Genomic DNA, 15,535 nt, shown 5'->3' with positions numbered 1-15,535 from the left:
TTTTTTTAAGCTTTAAGCTTATCTATTTGTTCTGATACTTTCCCATTTTACTTTTGAGATTACAAGCATGGAACTTTATAACTCAAAGGATCTTTAGAGGTCTAGTGCACCCTTAATTTTACAAAAAAAGGATACTGAAGTCTGAGAAATTAACTTATAAAATCTGAGGTAGCCTAGTTGGTCAGTAACAAAGACAGAAAACAATTCATGTCTCCCTACTTACAGTCATGAGGGTATCTTCAATGGCATAAGCATTGGTGTTGAGACCAAGCAGCCCCAAATGTAAAGCCTACATCTTTGATGAGTGAGCAACTGGTTTGTTCCAGGAATATAAAGATGGATAAAAATGTAGAAATAGAATAATAGGGGCACCCAGGTGGCTCAGTGGTTAAGCGTCTGCCTTCGGCTCAGGTCATGATCCCAGGGTCCTGGGATCGAGCCCCGCATCGGGCTCCCTGCTCAGCAGGAAGCCTGCTTCTCCCTCTCCCACACCCCTGCTTGTGTTCCCTCTCTCGCTGTCTCTCTCTCTGCCAAATAAATAAATAAAATCTTTAAAAAAAAAGAGAGAAATAGAATAATAATGATAATAAGGAAATAGAAATAAAATAAAAAGATGGAAAAGTTCTGCCTTGAAGGCATTCACGGTTCAGGGAGTTAACAGGTGATTTTAGTGCAATGGTATGAGTACAATGAAAGAGACCTTCAGGGATACTAGGAGTAAAAAAAAAAAAAAAAAAGACAACAGTTTCATGTTTTTGTTAATCTGTAAAATGGGAATCATTATATTAGGGTTGTTTGGGGAAGTAAATGAAGTCATATATGAAAGCACATTCACATAATGAAAACAGTATTTAGTTCTATGTTTTTCCTTTTTCTTGTCTACACTCTCTGTTCCATTAAACATTGCTGACTTATTTTATAGTTCTTCTTTGCGATATAAAGTTGTTTTATTATAATTACTTTGAAAATAAGTGTGAAGACTCAAAGAGAGAATGTGCTTCATTTTTTAAACTTTATTCTTAACTTTTATTTAAATAACCCTGGTAAATTCTAATTATTTCACTGTTAATTATTTGGAAGTTGTTTTTCAAGTGTGTCTGATCTTAATATTTTTAACGACATTAAGTAGCTTTCCTGATCATAGAATCACACATACTTATGACAGAAAAATGTAATAAAAAGTCTATAAAACTTTCCAACCAGAGATAAACACTTAGATACATGTACTTAAAATCTTTATATTCCACAGTTTTATAGTTTAAAAAAGTAAAATCATAGAGAAATCATTTGAGCCGTACTTTCTACTTTTGAGTTTTGGAGTTTTTTGTTTGTTTTATTTAACTTTGTATTTGAAGGAGTATGAAAGAATTTCTCATAGTATTAAATATATTTTAGAGTAAAATCATATTTAATGTCATTAAAAATCTGAATTTACCATTTTGTGAGCAAGTAGTTAATTTCTCTAAATTTATATTCAAAATAACTAATTTAAAGCTATGCGGTAAGATTTCAAAAACTCTAAAATGTAAGGGTATACTGTGTTGTAAATTTTTGCGTGCACTAAAATAAATAAAATTTCATAAATATCCCATATATGTGTTTAAGAAGTATCTCACGTTTAGCATTACATGTTCAGCATGTACGATTCTATATATGATACAATTGTACTGGATTCAATACTCAAGTTATCTGCTTTTTCCCACTCCTACACTGCTTTTGTGTGTGTGAGATCTATTTCATCCATGAAGAATAAGAATGGTAGATTAAAATTTCATGTGACAGTTACGTTTTTTTTAACTTCCTTTAGAAGGTCTAGTATAAAATACCACTCATTAGATAGTATTATATGGATTGTAAGAGAATTAATTGATCATCTTTTTGGCTTTTATGTTAGGTGTAATTTTGTTTTAAATAACTAATAGTAGCATAATCAAATAAATGTTTTAATCCAAATGCAGTAATTATGTTTAGACCTTGACATACATACATTCATTACATTGACCATATGTTTTGTTTTTCTGCAGTCACTTTGTCTTAAGTTATATTTATCATTTTCATTTTTTTATGTTTGTTTTTATATGTAGCAGTAAATTTTAAGATATAGATGATGCTTTTTGTAAACACCAGTTGTTACCCTTAAGGCTTGCAATGACATTTAATCTTATTCTTTCCCATTTCTACTTTCAGATTCTAAGTAAATATAAATTTTGACTCTTCACTTACAAATTTTTTAAGATATTACTGCCTTTAACGTGGTTTTTCTTTTAGGTATTTATTTCTATCAATTGAGCTTATTTATTAGACCCATGTGATTTAATCATGATCTTTCATGTTAAATATTGTATCCTCCAAGAATTATATTTTAACATTTCCATGCAATTTTATAACCATCCTTGCAATTTTTACACTTACTGTGTGTAATGGTCTTTAATGTGAATTTTACTCTTATTGCTGCATTTGATTTATTTGCATTATTATGCTATCTTACTCAATTCCCCTTTCTTTTCAGATTATTTTTTCTTACCATCTCTTCTGTTTTGTAGATTCCACAGTTTCTTACAACATATGGAGAAGACAGACAAAGTGTACATGTGTGTAATACTTGTATATATGCAATTGAGGGGGGAATCATAAAGAGGTCATCTCTCCCACTGAATTTTTATGGTAATTTTTTTATTCCTTTTGTTCTGCCAGTTTTTTATTTGTTCCTTTATTCCTCCTGTGAGCATGGTCTCCCTCCAATGTGACATGCACTCTGTCATATACTGCAAACCCAAAGGTGCTATTACTGTCTTACTTTATTTATGTGATAGAGAATGGAGAGCTCTATCAATACATGGAGTTTGCTAAGAGACAGTATGTGAGTCACTTTTTCCCACTTGCTCTTCGTTTGCTGGAGTGCACTGGTATGTAGAAGTTTGGGCTTAACTGTCAGTGTGTAGCTGTCTTCATCTAATGCAAGAGTTACCCTGACACTAATTTCTCTGACAGGATGAACAAAAAAAGTCCATGAGAAACTCTATTGACTACCTTCAGGGCTCTTTCTCTTTTTATTCCTAATTTACTCCTGAGAGCCCTTGTCATTAATACATAATCATCAATGTCAGTAATCACCTTTTTCCTCATAGAGTTACCAGATAGAGCAGATAAAATACATTACAACCAGTTAAACTGTAATTTAAATAAACAATGAATGATTTGTTTTAGTATAAGTATGTCCCACATATTATATGGGTCATACTTAACTGGGAACTCTCTATCTACCATATTATTTTGGGGAACTACCATTTTAAAACATGGTAAGAAAGAGAGAAATCATGTAAGTATTGAATCAGTAAATTCTACATCTGAAACTAATATTACACTGCATGTTAACTAACTGAAATTTAAATAAAAACTTGGAAAAAAAGGAAAGAAACCAATTATTTATACTCTGGTTACATCACAAAGCAAGGTCTTGCAATAGAGAGAGGGCTGCATAGTTTCTACTAAGTGCCAACTCCAGGTTTCTGAGTAGGTAGGTGAGTATGTAGCTCCCAACTACATTTCAAGTAACTATCACCTTTGTCAAGACTATTTGGCTTGCTCTATCTTAACGCATTTAAATACGTTTGCTAATCACTGATTCTTATAACTATTGAAATGCCTTTCGTAGTTTGGCAGAAAATAAAGTGTCAGCTATAATCTTGTGCTGTTATGAGTTTTTATCCTCCTCCCACCTTCACCTCCTTCCATGGATTCATAGTCCTTTAGGAGGAAATGTAAAATGTTTGTGTCAAGAATTGCTATTTGGAGGAAAGACATTTTAAGCTAGAATCCTCTTAGTTTTTTTCATTTAAAAATGTATGCATCCTTAAATAAAGAAGCTCCTTATAATAAATGCTATCTTTACCATTTCATATGATTTATGGTATCATTAATAAATACCTGTCCAATTTATATTCCTGATAAAAAATACTTTCCTCAATTACATATGGTACATGGAAACCTTCCCCAAACTTAGAGGCTTAAAACAAGTTGTTTTTGTTTTGTTTTGTTTTGGTTTGTTTGTTTGTTTGTTTGTTTTGATGAGTCTGTGAATGAATGAGCAATATCGGCTGAGCTCAGCAGGATGGTTCTACTCCTATGCCTAGGGGCACTCATGTATTTTCAGTTTTCTACCAGTTCGGCTTGGGCTGAATATTTTAAAATGGCCTCACTACTTGTCCAGTGATTGTTTCTGTCTGATACCTATCAGGTCCAGAGAACATCAACTGGTCTGGTTCTCCTCTGCTCCATGTGGCCTCAGCTCCTCTATTGGTCTAGAGGGAACCTCTTCACAGAGTAGTTTCAGATAAAATTCAGGGCAACAAGCACTTCATAAGATATTGCCTACATCATACTTCCTGATGTCACATCAACTGAAGCAACATGGATGGCCAAGCCCAGAGTCAGTGAGAGAGGTAATACACAAGGTTGTTGAGATGGGGAGGCCAGACACGTTGGAAATCTTAAATGCAACAGTCTAACACAATTTTATTAGGTCTCTGGCAACAGAGAATGCATATTAGATAGAAGGATATATTTACTGCGCAAAGCTGACTAATATATGCAAACAGAGAAACAAGAGTGGTACAATGGATTTGGTTTTTGAATATAAACAAGTTAGTCAATTATCTTTGGGGGCTTTTATTTTTGTTTCTGTTTTTTTTTTTTTTTAATTGTAGTAAAATGGTCATTGAATTTGAATTAGAAATAATAAGTTTTTTAATGTTTGTTGTTTGTAAACATATTATTTAAAATCTCTGAATGCTAGCTTTTTGAAATTGATATAATAATAATCAATGGGGGGGCACCTAAATGGCTGAGTCAGTTAAGCATATCCCTTCAGCTCCTGAGATGGAGCCCTAGGTCAGGACCTGGGATCAAGCTCTGAGTCAGGACCCAGGATAGAGCCCCAAGTCAGGATCCCTGCTCAGCAGGGGGTCCACTTTTCTCTCTCTCTCTCTCTCTCTCTCTCTTTTTCTCTCTCTCTGCCCCTTACCCTGCCCCCCTCGTACTCTCTCCCTCTCTCAAATAAATAAATAAAATCTTCTAAAAATAATAATCATGCCATCAATGAAAGGCTATAGCAAAAATCACATATAAAAATATGTAAGGTCTTTGTAAACAACAAACAAGCAAAAATTTTATTTTTGCACATGAATGCATGTATAGATACTAAACTATAATGGAGCATATACTGCTCTTATAACTAAATATTTCTATAAAATTTATGAGTTTAATAAACTTTAATAATAAATATTGAATTTAGGAACAATTCAAAGGAAAAAATTAATTTACTTAACTTGAGGATTTCATTTTTTCAATTCAAAGCTAACACAATATTTACTTACTTTTAAAATTTTTTACATTGTGAAATATAAAATACTATATGACTAATGGTCTAAAATAAATATTTAGAATCTAAAGAACACCAGTGTAATGATCACCCATTTTAAGAAATTCAGTATTGTCACTTTCTTAGAAATCCCCCATGTTCTATGCTAAAAATACTATCCTTCTTACTTCCTCATAGAGATAATCACTACCTTGATTTTTGTTATAGTCATTTCCTTGCTTTTCTTTAGGTTTATCAACCATCTTTACATATGCATCTCTAAATAATATAATTTAGTTTTGTGAATTTCTTACAACAGAATCATATTGTGTGCAAATTTTTCCTGTGTTCAGTTTCTTTCACTTAACATTCTGTTTGGAGATTCATCCATGCTGCTACGAGTGGCTATGTTCCTGTTAATGTTATATATAACATATATATATAAAATATACCTGAATTGATCAGTATCTTTTTTATGTTTAATGTCTGGTGTTTTAAGAAATTCTTACATATCCCAATATCATGAAATACATGTTTTCTTCTAAAAATATATGTTTTCTTCTAGAAACAACATTTTTCCCTCTCTATGTAGATCCTTATTCCATATAAAGTAGATTTGTATATATGGTATGAGGAAAGGATCTGATTTCTGCTTTCCTCATATGGATACCCAAATTACATACCATTTATTCAAAAGCTCACTCTTTCCCATACATTATTTCATATACCCCTGTCATATATGAAATGTCCATACATTTGTTTATCTTTCTAGACTATCTTGTCCTTTGCACAGTATTTTTTAAATATAATTTTTTTTCAGAGAACATGACCACGAAAACCAGCAAGGCACAGCATTTAGCATTTATTTCAATTGTGTCTTATTCTCACTCAAATTTTGTTTTGAAAAATTCTTTCAAGGAATTTAATTGTAGTAATAGGACATATCTTTATATTATCTTGGAAGATTATAAAAAAGAATCAGAATTTTCCCTATGATTCACTTGTAAATGTGCTTAAACAAAGAATATTAGAAGTTTGGCAAAGAGAAAAAGGGCTTTTACGTTGTATCACCATATTTGAAGATCTATATGTGTGAAATGTTTCTTTTATGGAAATAAAAATCACCTCCTTATGACCATAGAACTTATAGCTCTGATTCAAGATAACTCTAAGTTTGAGTTACTTAAAGTGAGTCCCTTGTCCAGAGCTCTTATAATTTATGAAAAGAATGAGAATCTCCAGGACTGGAACAAATTGTGCATTTGCTGGTGGCCACAGTGCCTAAGGGTATTTCTAGAACATAATAACTAATTACATGGCTCCAACTTATTAAGGGACCAAGTGTGCTACTATTCTACACTTTCGAGTGGACAAAATTTCTCCAAGCATAGCCCATTTTCTAAAAGTGAGAGTACTTAAAATACCTATGCTTAGGTTCTATTATCAATCTTCAGCTAAGAGGGAAAGATAGCTAAAAACCCAATTTTTAGTGTTAACCGAGTAACAAGTGTTAACAAGTTCATTCTAGATCTTCCAATTCAATGATCTACTCATAAAATAATCATTTCTTAAGTCATAGTGTTGTGTCAGAACAAAATCTAAAAATTCTTTATAGGGGCGCCTGGGTGGCTCAGTTGGTTAAGCGACTGCCTTCGGCTCAGGCCATGATCCTGGAGTCCCTGGATCAAGTCCCGCATCGGGCTCCCTGCTCGGCAGGGAGTCTGCTTCTCCGTCTGACCCTCCCCCTTCTCATGTGCTCTCTCTCATTCTCTCTCTCTCAAATAAATAAATAAAATCTTAAAAAAATAAATAAATAAAAAATAAAAAATAAATAAAAATTCTTTATAATTATAACACATAAAAATACAAATATAAGCCTTGTTAATTGAGAAAAATGCACTTTGTCAAAAAAATAATGGCACATTTTTTTCCTCTAAGTCTTGATCATGATCCTAATAATAATGTTCAATGGTTATGATCTACCTGTTCTATATTTGAGGTGAAAAGAAAAGTATGTTGGTGGCGAAGGAGATAAAATGAAGACAACTGAAAGAGATTTGACCTAGTTATTTTAACGGGCTTAATAGGTTTTATATTGAGAACTAATGCCTTTCAGAAACTATATCAATGCAACACCCCACATGAAGGAGCTTATGGCAGTAATAATAAACACTAGTAGAATTTGGCTGATCACTTTTTGAAATTATGTGGTCTTTTAAAATGGTTAATCTAGCACTTAATATGGAAAAATATTAATTTTCCAGCTGTGTCTCTTCAATACTCACAAATTATTTCAGGGCAAACATTTATAAAAGATAAAGTCTATAATAATTATTTTTTAAGACAAATACTTTTAAAAGTAAAAACAACAACAAAAAGTTATTTTAATCCTTAGATTTGAGATTCTCTAATATCTCAGAAACAAGTTTAACTTCACCAGGAAAAATGCTGACCCATTATATTGGATGCATAGGTGGATAGAATTCTCTGAATTTTAGGTAAATACTAGTTGGATAAATGAAATATCTCACTGTTCTGACACAAAAGGAACCCTCATAAATATATTATATTGTTCATTGTATAGCAACCATGAACAAATATAGCATCATTAAGCAATGTTTCAAAGGTAACATAAGAAGTTATAGCCTGCTCTTGGCAGGGTTAAAGGGATGTTGTATTCCATTGTTTATAAACAGACAAGTCCAATACATGTTTATTCAAAACCCAAAGGCAAAAACATAGGAAGGATGAGGAGTATAGGGCTAATGAAGGTCTTTAAGAATACAGACCCGTAAAGACTAAAGGTTATATATGAGCTTTGCAAACACACCCCAAGGCATTATTTTTCATTACCTTTCACTATGACGATCCAAATAATGACTTGTTTCATTCAACTTAGAACCTCTAAAGACATGTCAAGCCATGTTTCCAACTCACAGCTCATCGACCAATAAGCTGAGCCAAACAATCACACAAGACAACACCTCAGACCTCCCAGTAGAGATGCCAATAGATCATGGAGACACGCTCTGGGTTAGTTTGTTTGACAGACCGTTAAAAATCCTCTTGCAATATGCTGAAATATTAGACATTCTTACAATCTTAAATTCAAGTAGCTCCACACAATTTGTAAAGGAAATTTGGCTACACCAACAAACACATGAAAAAAGGAATAAGCTAGAATCATATTATATTGACTGTTTCCTGCTGCATTTCAGAAAGAAAATCTTTAATATTTGTCATGTCATTTTTGTAAAATTAGGATAAATCTTTTGATAGACTTGTGACCATGCTCTGACTGCCTAGACTAAGGGATTTCTTATTAAACACACACACTCACACACACACACGTAGAGCAGTGTGATTTCATGGAACTTGCTCAGTACCTTCAGTCTGTTCTGTAAATATGCATTGCTGATAGGATTCATAAATTTCTCGCAACGCTGTATAAAAGACTACATACAGACCAGAAGCACAGTGCCCTCTGGTGCACATACAACATAAAATAAAATATTTATATAACAGTATCTACATAGATACAGACATAAAAATACAATGCTCAGTTTTGCTTCTACATAAATGCTAAAACCAACTGCTGGGAATTGTAAATTTCTATCATGAAGAAACAAACCAAACTGGTAACTTTATATAAAACATTCTTTATGGCAAAGATCAATACAATCTAATCCAGTCAGGGAGCCATTTGTACACTCTTCTATTTAATGGATTCACTGGGCTTGGGGGAAGCAGGCAGTCTGTTAGACTTAATATATGACTCCTTTTGTGTAACTTATTTAGATTCAAATATATAAGAACAGTAAAAGTTAAAGGCCATATATCTCAGCCCCCTCCTTTTTCTTGGCCTTTGCTGGCGTGTCACATTTATCTGCTACTTCTTTTTAACCCATCTTCATTTTCCCCTTTTTACCTTTAAGGGGAAAAAGAATGAGGTGACTTAACTTCTCAGTGACTAGTAGAAGATACCATTTCCATTTAAACTAAAAAAAAAAAGGTAACATAGCATGGTATAAGGTAGAAAGGAATCTCAGGAAAATTCATTGAAGCATTTGGCTATTTAAAATGATAAACTCAACCTCAAAGTTAATTAGAATTTACTTTAGGGAGTGGAGTGTAACATTCCTAGAATTTGAGAGTGATGCACAACCGGTCACCATTACTAGTTTCTTGAGTTTTTTAATTATTATTATTTGTTTTCAATAGCTTGTTACATTTATAAGAAATACTTTTAAATAACAAGAAAACAGTACTTGTGAATGGTAAATAATAACCCTTCTGGTAATAACCCTTTCCCGTCTGAGACTTTCCCTTAGAGAAACTTAATTACATACAACTTTCAAGGAAGATAGCTCTGTAATTGCTTTCCCTTTGCTTCATACCTGTATATCTTGTATCTTGTGCTAAATCCCTGCCGGCTTCTGTCCACAAAATCTGTGTATTCCTGTGAGCGATGGAAGGGTCCCTTATCAGAGAGGAGCCAGTCGAAGGGGCTTGTGGCATGCTGATCCGAAACAGCAGCAACCGCTAAAACCCAGCAATGAAGACTCAGGGCTATCCACTCCCATAGAGCCATCAGAGAGAACAATTCAGCACCAGCTCTGCTCCGCCATATCATGCTTCCACTGGGGATTTAGAGCCTTCATTCTCTTAGCTTTCCCTCAACACCTAGACAAAATACACAGGCAATTAGTTAGCCCCTAGAAGATTCTTTTCTAGCAATTCAGGTGCTGAGGTGGGAAATTCCTTTTTGGTTAAATCTAATATCATTTGTTTCAAATTACATGATAGCGAAAGTGAATACTAAGTAAAACGAAGTAATATCTTTTTTTCCGAAGCTCTATGTCTTTCAGATTTGTGTCCTTCTGTATTCACTGGAAAATAAGTCACTGAGTCGTAACAGACTTGGTCATGACAGCGTCATACAGCCACAATTGGTTTGGACAAATACTTTTTTGCTTATGTGTCTATAACATTGGACACTTTCAAAATAAATATTGAATATGTTTAATTATCTCATAAATTGTGCTATGAATTTTAATATTAAGTGTGTTTTATTGTTTAATTGCTCAAGAAAAAATGCTTTAAAAATGAATTAAAGATATTCAGGAACTGAAAGGAATAAAATTGTGGGCCTAAAAATACATAAATAAATTATTGTGTTTATATATGTATGTGTGTCTGTCTACCTATCATCTATCTATCTCTATATATAGATAGATGGATGGATGGATGTGTGGGGGTGATGGGTAGGAGTGGAGGTCTGTGTGTTTTCTCAGATTTTTTTTTCCATTATTCTATTAAGGACAAACTTCCTTGATTATTAAAGCAGAATCATGATTAAACGATTTCTAGGACCTTTACAAAACTTAAAGGGGCATCCGTGTCTAATTCATGAGATAAACAGGCATACCTACAAAATTCATATACGCACAAAACTAAGACAATGCAGATTATACATAAACTATGAAACCACATACATTACTTTTATACACATTCAAAAATAAAGTACCAGGAGGTGCAATCCCAATGTGGTATAGTATAAATGACTTTACACAAAGCAGCTGATGCAATGTCTATATGCTACACAAAATATTCTACAAATATTTGAATTCAATTTTACTATCCATCTTCACCAATCTTTTCCAATATCATTATTTATAGCACATAGAACTATGCAGTATATAAATTCTGACTAATGAAAAAGTTTTGATTGTGAGAGTTTTTAGTCAACCAAATCTCTTTAGAAAGCAATCAAAATGCACAGTATTAAATAAAATATTTTAATTATAATAGTTGTCATATTTCCCTGGTGTTTGGGTAAGGCGATTAATATTTTAATTTGCTTTCTGGTTATAACTCTATAATTCCTAATCCTATACTATTTACACATGAAAGGCATACAGCAATAATTTTACAACTATAAAAGTATTTCAAACAGTGATACAATATGACTGACCTAAGTCATCAGATCCAGTCATAGACACCACACAATTAGAAGGACCAATGCCCACATCCTGTTATGAGTTGCCCCAATCATGTGAGTTTTTCTACTGTGATGATTAAACAATGCCCTCTTTTATAAACAACAACAGAAGTCTTACAAGTAAAGACACTTTAAAAATTGTTTATCATAATAAAGGATGACATAATAGAAAGGTTTTTGGAATATTAGTTGGGAGTTTCAGGATCTCCATCAATTATTTGTATAAATGTGGCACTAAAAATGATTCAATACATAATTTTTAATGCTGATTAAGAAAATAAGTACTTTTAGATATTGTTTCTTGTGTGGGAACTATACCACTTATCTTAAAATTAATATATTTCATTTATATTCATAACTAAGAATTATTACTATGTTTAATGGTATAGTATAATCCCCTTATGACTAATAAATATTTATCTTTTTTAAACACATATTTTTATTCTGCTGATCAAATATATTCAAACTAGAAACATTTAAACATTATTACAAAAAAGTTATATTTTCTTATGTAAAGCATCTAACATAGTGCCTAGAATGTTGGAAAGACATTAGGACTGCTTCAAAGTATATTTCATACTGATATGATATCATATAATTATATACCATAAAATTAAACCTAACTCTTTTTGCTCCAGCACATGATTTTGTAAGACACACAGCATTGAGAAAGTAGTATACAATTGACTTGGATGGCATATAAGGTCTCTAAAATTCTGTGATTTTTCAATATATAATTGGCCAGAACCACTCTATTTACTCTTTTCTTTACCAAATGTGTTGAAGATGTTTCATGGTTGTCATAGTTCCTAATCCTAACACAGAAGAAAATGGAAAGATTTTCTTGTATTATGTGTGGGAGAACTACCTAAAATATTAATATTAGGTTTTAATTATTTCTGTTTCTTCTACTTCTGATTTGGCTACATGCTCCTACTTCTGTTCAGTAATGGGTTTTCTCTGAAAGAAAGTTTATTAGCAATGATATTATGAGAATATCAATACTGTCCAAATTTATATTAATTTTTGGGATCTCTTGAAATCATTATAATTATAAGGTCTTTTTTAAAGACATGAACAATAGGGGCACCTGGGTGGCTCATTCGGTTAAGCAGCTGCCTTCGGCTCAGATCATGATCCTGGGGTCCTGGGATCAAGCCCCACATCCAGCTCCCTGCTCAGCGGAGAGCCTGCTTCTCCCTCTCCCTCTGCCTGTCACTCTGCCTACTTGTGCTCTCTATCTCTGTCAAATAAATAAATAAAATCTTTAAAAAATAAATAAATAAATAAATAAATAAATAAATAATAAAGACATGAACAATAACCAAACTATGATACCCGACATTTCAACTCAAGCCACCTTTGAGAAACTGACTTTAAGAGTTACAAAACAGGGAGAAAAGTAGTGTTAGAATACATTAAGGCAAGGATGTATGCTTCCAAAGATCTTAGGACAAGTGGTCATTAGACTCAATGTTCACCAAAAAAAAAAAAAAAGAAAAGGACTTCATTCACCTAGTTTGTTACAAAAGCAGGTAAATGCATATTTGTAAATGAGTAGTAAATTTTAAATTATTACTGAAAGGCCTGAATTGGTTCCTTTATTTGGTTTTGATTAATAACAATATTTACCCTTGTGTGAGAGATGAGTTTATGATATAGATTGCCAATTTCAAAAGTAGTGAGTAGGGTTCTTTTGAGGAATCGTGGAGGTCACTACTGAAGTAAACAGCTACACTTAGATGTATTACTAAGGAAGGGAAATCATGAGGCCCAATGAAAGGAAGTAAGAATTATTAAACTAATAAGTGAATTCACCAACTTCACACCCTGGAGTGTAAGGAAATGCCAAAATGATCTTGAATTTACTATTTCTGACTAAGTACCTAAGAGGCCAACTGAAGAAACTACAATGTCTATGCACAGTATATTCTGAAACATGTAAGGGTGTCTTTTATGAATTAAAAAAAAACAACAAAACATTAAAAAAACAAAAAACATGAGTTCATATTTAAAAAGTGTCATTTAATTAAAAATGATATTGATCAAGTTTTTCTTTTCAAAAATTAAGAGGAAGCAGTAAATATTGAAATATCACATTTTAAAAAAATAGATATTTAGTACATGGCCTTCTCTTATACCAAATTCTCACCAAATAAAATTCGGTGAGAACATTATCAACTCACACTACTTTATTACTTGCAAATACTCAAAAAGTTCATGCAGAAGAAAACACACCAAAGGAAGTTACATATATAGTAATATGCATAAAGCATATAATAAATACATAAAATAATATGTAACATGTTATATATAATATATATAATATATATTCTAGTATATAATAAATACTTCTCCTCATTAGCTCTCCTTAATCCTATTCCAGGGTGGCAGTGCATTATTTTTATCTAAAATACTGGCATATCTGGGCACCTGTGTGGCTCATTCGTTAAGCATCTGCCTTCAGCTTAGGTCATGATCCCAGGGTCCTGGGATAGAGCCCACATCGGGCTCCCTGCTTAGCAAGAAGCCTGCTTCTCCCTCTCCCACTCCCCTTGCTTGTGTCCCCTCTCTCGCTGTCTCTCTCTCTGTCAAATAAATAAATAAAATCTTAAAAAAAATAAAAAAATAAAAAATAAATAAAATAAAATACTGGCATATCATATGTATTTGAAATTCATAAAATAATGGAACTTATAAAATATTTCCTATAATATTATAAATGAATTTCTAGTATAACGGAAATTACAAAGATAGAAGATTATGAATTATTGACTTAGACTTAATATCCTTTAGATTGGTGGGTCATGTCATAGAGGTTCATCTTTTAGACCACATGATCTAATATCTAGTTGAATGTTCAAAACTAATTATTACTATTTGTTGAACAATTAATATTGCATTCTATATAATTCCTTCTTTTAGGTTTGCATTTGAACTGATTTTTGTTGCTAACATGTTCAAAATAGTTTCTCAGGAAATAAAACCCACTTACAATCTTGCATATGCAAAGAAGCTTTATAAAATAACTGTGTCAAAGAGATTTCTTTTTCTTTAATTTTGAAAAATTTAAAACCTACAGGAAAGTTGAGAGGCTAGTACAGTAAACACATATATCCTTCAGCCACATTTACCAATTATTTATGTTTTACCACATATTCTACTCTCTCAATCCCATATTTTTTTATGGAGCAAGGGTCTAAGGAAAATTGACTCTTTTGCTGCAGATAATACACCCATTTTCCATATTCCTCATCTTCAGCAACTGCTACACTGCACTATAAAATAGCTCCTTAATATTCATGAATCACTAATATTGGATTTTGTAAGTATAAAAAGTTAAATCTTCAAAATAAAGTTTCCAAATACCAAAATGATTGCATTTATTAAAAAGCCACAGTCTTCTTTAATAATCTAAAGGAATATATATTATTTTATTAAAGTATAAATATTAGAATATTTTTATTATTAGAAAATAAATATATTTGTATATAATGCTCCCAGAATCTATTAAAACATATAGTATATTATTATATTATCATACCATATTATATATGGTATTTTATTACATATTAGAATAAATGTTGGGTCTGAAGTAAATATCTACTAAATAAACACTGTATAAGTAAATGAATGATGGAAGTGTTAAAATATATTTTTAACTGTAAATTTTCAATAGTTTTTCCAAATAGTTATAGTTTATATTTCTTTTTAGTAGAATTACTAATAAAGAAAACCACAATAAAAAAGTAAATATTAGTTCTCATTTACAATGTGCAAAATACCCTGATACATTTTGGTATGAAGCTGGATGACAGGTATCATTAAAAATACTGCTTTGAGGGGCACCTGGGTGGCTTGGTCTGTTGAGCGGCCAACTCTTTGTTTCGGCTCAGGTCATGATCTTAGGGTTGTGGGATCTGAGCCCCATGACAGGGCTCCACACTCAAACAGGGAGTTTGCTGGAGATTCTCTCTCCCTCTCTCTCTGCCCCTCCCCCAGCTCATGTGTGCCTATGTGTGCACTCTCTTTCTCTCTAAAATAAATAAATAAATCTTTTAAAAAATAATAATAAAATAAAAATACTGCTTTGGTCCTCAGAAACTTAAAATCAAATGAGGAAGGCTTTATGTGAGGCAGAACACATGGTCTATGGTAATCTCTTAGAAACCAAT

General features: G+C 32.2%; 1 protein-coding gene across 4 annotated transcripts in view; it reads right to left on the bottom strand.

The window, feature by feature from the left end:
- The window catches only part of BRINP3 (BMP/retinoic acid inducible neural specific 3), a 375,365-nt gene that overhangs the window by 340,803 nt on the left and 19,027 nt on the right, over positions 1 to 15,535 (bottom strand). For 3 of the 4 annotated variants that reach the window (XM_036112049.2, XM_036112048.2, XM_036112047.2), the window contains exon 2: positions 9,757 to 10,042. The exons of the other annotated variant lie outside the window; for it this stretch is intronic. In XM_036112049.2, the coding sequence (XP_035967942.1) occupies positions 9,757 to 9,992 (236 nt within the window). In that variant the 5' untranslated portion in view covers positions 9,993 to 10,042. The remainder of the gene's footprint in view (positions 1 to 9,756; positions 10,043 to 15,535) is intronic. 4 annotated transcript variants of the gene reach the window in all.

Source organism: Halichoerus grypus, chromosome 7, assembly GCF_964656455.1.
Source record: "Halichoerus grypus chromosome 7, mHalGry1.hap1.1, whole genome shotgun sequence".
In the NCBI taxonomy this organism is placed as follows: domain Eukaryota; kingdom Metazoa; phylum Chordata; class Mammalia; order Carnivora; family Phocidae; genus Halichoerus; species Halichoerus grypus.
This window is presented reverse-complemented; position numbering and strand designations above follow the sequence as displayed.